Source organism: Arachis ipaensis, chromosome B02 (assembly GCF_000816755.2).
Source record: "Arachis ipaensis cultivar K30076 chromosome B02, Araip1.1, whole genome shotgun sequence".
Classification (NCBI taxonomy): Eukaryota; Viridiplantae; Streptophyta; class Magnoliopsida; order Fabales; family Fabaceae; genus Arachis; species Arachis ipaensis.
In genome coordinates, this window is record NC_029786.2 from 67,814,478 (window position 1) to 67,821,029 (window position 6,552).

At 39.5% G+C, this 6,552-nt stretch overlaps 1 protein-coding gene across 1 annotated transcript; it reads left to right on the forward strand.

Annotated features, from left to right (window-relative positions):
• LOC107627330 (putative uncharacterized protein DDB_G0291608) lies at nt 245-976 on the forward strand. Its single transcript, XM_016330174.1, has one exon. The coding sequence runs from the start codon at nt 245-247 to the stop codon at nt 974-976; it is 732 nt and encodes a 243-aa protein (XP_016185660.1).

Below are 6,552 nucleotides of genomic sequence, written 5' to 3' on the forward strand. Positions count from 1 at the left end.
CTCAGAAAGACAAGAAGCTCCCAAAAGAGGTGTCTATGAGCTTGAAGGTGTGGATGCCATCTTAACCCAAAACAAGCTAATGCATCAACAACTTCAACAACAGATGGAGATGATGTCAAAGAGGATGGATGGACTGCAATTAGCTGCAGTGAGCACAACCAGCCAACCTCCAATTATGTGGTGGCAGAATGAAGAGAGCTATGAAGCATACAACAATGAACAGCAGCCTGAGCAAGTCCAGTAAATGCACAACCCAAGTTCTGGCCAAAATGACTTCCATGGGGACACATACAACTCCTCATGGAAGAATCACTCCAACCTGAAATGGGGAGAAAACCATAACCAATGGCAGAGGAATTCTAACCCAAACAACTTTCGTAACACAAACCACCAAAACCATCAACCCACTAACAATAATCCATATAGAAAACTGCAAAACAATCTTCCCACATCCACCTTCTATCCACAAAACAACCCCTCAAATAACCAAAATAACTTCCATCAACCATCAACATCTCACACTCAACTACAACCACATCAAGAATACCAAAGAATCTCCAATTTGGAGATGATGATGGAGAAACTCATGAAGAATCAAGAGATGACCAGTAAGAATTATGAAGCATCTATGAGGAACCTTGAAAGGCGAATTGGGCAATTGTCTAAGCATCCTGCTGAGAGACCAATCAACGCATTCCCAAGTGACACCATTCCTAACCCAAAGGAGGAATGCAAGGCCATACAACTCAGAAGTGGCAAGACATTGGGAGATGATACCGAGGTTGCCAGCAAGGAACAAACAGAAGCTGAGGAGAATGACAAGGTGAACTCCAAGAAGGATGAAGAACCACAAACTCCAAGGAAGGGGAAGCAAGTCCCAGAGGCACAACCACAAGAGCAGAGAAAGGAGGTGAAGCCATATGTCCCTCCACTACCTTACCCTCAGAGGTTGCACAAAGAGATCAAAGATCAATAATTCCCTAAATTCTTAGAGATTTTAAAGAAGTTGGAGATCAACCTTCCACTTGCTGAGGCCTTAGAACAAATGCCACTCTATGCAAAATTCCTCAAGGAACTCATCACCAAGAAAAGGAGCTGGAAGGAGAAGGAAACTGTGATCCTCACCCAGGAATGTAGTGCTGTAATTCAAATAGGCATTCCACCAAAACTCAAGGACCCAGGGAGATTTCTCATATCTTGTACCATAGGCAACATAACATTGAAAAAAGCTCTCTGTGACTTGGATGCAAGCATCAATTTTATGCCACTTTCCATGATGAGAAAGCTGGCAATAGAGGAAGTTAAACCCACTAGAATGTCACTTTAAATGGCTGATAGATCACTCAAGATACCTAATGGAGTTGTGGAGAACCTATTGGTAAAGATTGGAGAGTTCATCTTCCCTGCTGACTTTGTAATCCTAGACTTGGAAGAAGAAGGACACAACTCAATTATCTTGGGGCGACCCTTCTTAGCCACAGCAAGAGCCATCATTGATGTAGAAAAAGGTGAAATGATTTTCAGGGTACATAATGAGCAAATGATCATTAATGTCTTCAAGGCTATGCAATACCCTCTGAGAAAGAGAACCATATGAGAATGAAGGTGATAGAAACCTTGGTGGAAGAAGCACTTGAGCCAAGCCATTTTAAAGAACAAGAAGAAGTTCAAGGGATTCAAGATGAAGATGACAATGAGGAGCAGGTAACCGAACCTCCACTAGAAGAAAAGAAAGAGGAGGCACTAAAGTTAGAACTGAAACCTCTGTCACCTCATCTTAAATATGCATTTCTTGGTGGAGAGGAAAACCTTCCAGTAATCATCAACTCCTCTTTGAGTATGCAAGATGAAGCAAAGCTGCTTGAAGTGTTGAAAACTCACAAAACTGCTTTAGGATGGACAATTGATTACATCAAAGGTATAAGCGCTACTATTTGCACGCATAAAATCCTACTAGAGGAGGGCTCAAGACCAGTGGTGCAACCTTAAAGGAGGCTTAATCTAACCATGAAAGAGGTGGTTTAAAAGGAGGTGATGAAGTTATGGAATGCTGGAATCATATACCCAATCTCGGACAGCCCTTGGGTGAGTCCAGTCCAGGTGGTACCAAAGAAGGGAAGCATGACTATCATATTCAATGAAAGGAATGAGCTCATCCCTACAAGGATAGTGATTGGGTGGAGAATATGTATTGATTACAGAAGATTGAATGAGGCTACAAGAAAATACCACTTCCCTCTCCCTTTCATTGATCAGATGCTAGAAAGATTGGCTGGCCATGCTTTCTATTGCTTCTTGGATGGGTATCTGGGTATAATCAGATAGTGGTAGATTCCAAGGATCAAGAAAAGACTTTCTTCACTTGTCCCTTCAGAGTCTTTGCCTATAGGAGGATGCCCTTTGGGCTATGTAATGCTCCAGCAACCTTTCAAAAGTATATGCTTTTCATATTCTCTAACATGGTAGAGAAATTCTTGGAGGGTTTTAGGGATGATTTTTCTGTTTTTGGTAACTCTTTTGACACTTGTTTGCATCATCTAACCCTTGTCTTGAAAAGATGCCAAGAAACAAACTTAGTCTTGAATTGGAAAAAGTGTCATTTTATGGTACCAGAAGGCATTGTTCTTGGGCATATGGTTTCAAGCAAGGGTATAGAAGTTGACAAGGCTAAAATAGAGATTATAGAAAAGCATCCTATACCAATCAATGTGAAGGTAGTGAGAAGCTTTCTTGGGCATGCTGGGTTTTACAGGAGATTCATCAAAGATTTCTCAAAAATAGCTGAACCACTAAGCTACTTGCTAGTGGTTGATAACCCTTTTATCTTTAATGATAACTGCAAGCATGCTTTTGAGACTTTGAAAACTAAACTCACTACAGCACCAATTATCACAATCCCAGACTGGGGACTTCCCTTTGAACTCATGTGTGATGCAAGTGACCTTGCAATTGGTGTTATATTGGGACAAAGGAAGGATAAATTGCATCATGTCATATACTATGCAAGTAAAGTGTTAAATGAGGCACAAAAAAATTACACCACCACAGAAAAAAAACTCTTGACAATTGTATATGCATTTGATAAATTTAGACAATACTTGATTGTTTCAAAAGTTGTAGTATATACTGACCATGCTGCTCTTAAGTATCTCATGTCTAAACAGGATGCAAAGCCAAAGCTTATTAGATGGGTGTTGTTGCTACAAGAGTTTGACATTAAAGTAAAGAATAGGAAAGGAAGCGAGAACCCAGTTGCAGATCATTTGTCAAGGATACCACAAAAGACCAACCAAGAAGCACCACAACCAGTGAATGAGAGATTCCCAGATGAGCATCTATTCCAAGTCCAACAAGCACTTTGGTTTGCTGATATTGCAAACTACAAGGTGGGAAGAAGGATTCCTCAAGATTTCACCAGGCAATAAGTGAAGAAGTTGCTCACTGAAGCCAAGAAATTCTTGTGGAATGAACCCTTTCTATTCAAGAGATACCCATATTGGATGATTAGAAGGTGTGTGCCAGAAAGTGAGATGAGCAACATACTATGGCACTGCCATAGTTCGGATTATGGTGGACATTTTGGGGCCAAAAGAACAGCTGCCAAAGTTCTTCAGAGTGGCTTCTATTGGCCATCCATATTCAAAGATGCCAGGGATTTTGTAAATCAGTGTGATGAATGTTAAAGAGCAGGAGACCTAACAAGGAGAAATGAAATGCCCCAGAATTTCATCTTGGAGGTAGAATTGTTTGACCTTTGGGGAATAGATTTCATGGGACCATTTCCCCCATCGTATTCATTCAAGTACATATTGGTATCAGTGGAATATGTCTCCAAATGGGTGGAAGCCATAGCAACAACTATATGTGATGCACAAATTGTTCTCCAATTCCTCAAGAAGCACATATTTACCAGATACGGGGTGCCTAAAGGCCTTATTAGTGATGGCGACAGCCACTTTTGTAACAAACAGATGGATAAGCTGCTCCACAGATATGGGGTAACTCACAAAGTGGCCACACCATACCATCCTCAAACTAATGGCCAGGCTGAATTGGCAAACAGAGAGTTAAAAAGAATCCTAGAGAAGACAGTTGGAGTTACAAGAAAAGACTGGACAAGAAAGTTGGATGATGCCCTATGGGCATATAGAACTACATTCAAAACCCCAATTGGGAGGTCACCATTTCAACTAATCTATGGCAAATCCTGCCACCTCCATGTGGAGCTCGAGCACAAAGCTTTCTGGGCCACTAAGCTCCTCAATCTTGACTCTCAAGCAGCAGGAGAGAAAAGATTATTGCAACTCAATGAATTGGATGAATTCAGATTGGAAGCTTATGAGAATGCTAAGATATACAAGGAGAGGGCCAAAAGATGGCATGATAAGAAAATTTTAAGAAGAGATTTTGAGCCAGGGCAGCAAGTGTTATTGTACAATTCCAGGCTCAAGATTTTCCCTGGTAAACTCAAGTCCAAATGGGCTGGCTCTTATCTGGTGACCAAGGTCTCTCCACATGGAAATCTTGAACTTTTGAATGAAGCCACAAAAGATACATTCACAATAAATGGTCATAGGGTGAAATACTACCTGGGAGGACCCTGGAACAAGGAGGAGAGCATTCATGAGCTTAGTTGAACAATAATGAAGGACGTCAAGCTAATGACGATAAAGAAGCGCTTGTTGGAAGGCAACCCAACCAGAGGTAAATTTCTTAGGTCTTTTCTCTTACTGTTTCAATAAGAAAGTTAAGTAGAGTTCCCTACATTGCAAGGAGTTAAGTTTGGTGCTGCACACCAAAGTAAGGCCGTAAGTAAACAATTCAAGGGTGAAGGTGAGGTGATAAGTTTGGTGTTCCACCATATATCTCATTGAAACATACCACAACCCTCCAAATGTCATGACTAGCCATTAACTCCAAACAATCAGGGAAATTACTTGACAATTGTTTAATTTCTAGTTCATAGTTTGTTTTCTTAATAAAAGCACATGATGTTTCTTGCATGTATTCAATCTGCTGCATATAGAAGTAATCAAGGAACTAAGTTTGGTGTTTACACACCAACTTAAGTTTAGAAAATTACAAGCATACATGCATGCTAACCATCTCTCAAGTGCTTGGGGAATAAGCAACTTCTAACATCTTTGCAGGAAGCAATTCCATATCTTGGAGGAGCTATGCATCATCATCCAAGTAGATAAAGAAAAATACAAAACATAAGGATTATGATGACAAAGAGAAAGTAAGAAGACACCAATAGGTTATACTGTTACTTAACTATTTCCAGTTTGAAGTGCTTTAATTGGAAGTATTATTGTACCCCTACTAATTAGTATCATTTTAGTCATAATTCGTTTGCATTCTGTTCATTTTTCTTCTTTGTCATGTTAGCTTGCTAGTCTAAGTGCTTAAGCCATGCCATCTTGCTTGAATTGTATGTTTTGTTCTCTTTGCTTTAATAAAAGAAAATGTTGTGATAACAGAGAAAGAGTAAAGGTCCATTTTGGTAAGAAGATAACATAAGGTTCTGTGGTGGTGTATGCTTGAATACATAGTAAGTTCACTAATAAAGCTGAAGGGTATAGTGTTCCCTTAAGTATGACCTTAGTTTGCTTTATATGAGACCTTCATAAACAAAAGATCATTTCAAAAAGAAAAGAAAAGAATAAAAGAGAAGCTAACGTTAGTGGCAAAGTTAGGCCACTAACGGGCAACACTAACGTTGGCAATAGAAAGAAAGAAACAAGGAATAAGCTAGGCACCTATAGCTTCATCCTTAAGATATATGCCTGTGGTGCTTTTTGTACTAGGATCTTCTTGGATGATCAGGTTCTAGGGAGTGTTTTAACACATGGTAACTTAGGTTAACTAACCCGGGATTATCAACCAAAAGTCCATTGTCAAGAGCAACCTAACTACAAAGCATTTAGTAACCCAAAGAGGTACTGGGCATCAATGTCTTAAGGATTTTATTTCAAGCCAAGTGCCTGTGGTGTATATGTGTTGAGGAAAGGCTTGAGTTAGTAAGTCTGAAGGGTGCTTCATCACCCAACACCTTGAGCCAACTGGGTCGGGAGTGTTAATTGAAATCTTACCATAAAGAACTGCCTCAACACAGAACACTAAGCTTCAAATAAAGAATAAGACTCTAGCAAGAAAAAGAAAAGCAATAAGTTTAAACCAAGGATCAAAGAATAAAGAGGTTTCATAAAAGCAACAAAGTTAGTGCTTAAAGGGATGTTGTAACTTGGAAACTAATAAGTTCATGAGCTTCAAAGATATCATGCATGAAACCCCATGAACCAAGATTAAATGTCTTCCAATAAGGACTTATATCTGTCTCTGCTTTCATTCATTCTTCTTATGCTTTACTGCTTGCTTGGGGACAAGCAAGATTTAAGTTTGGTGTTGTGATGCCTAGGCATCTTAAGCTAGTTTCACAAGCCTTTTTCATTAGTTTTTATTTGGTTTCATGCACTTTCTTAAGCAATAAGCAAGCATTTGGATGAGAAATGTATGCATGCCTTGATTCAATCAAACATTGTTAATTAT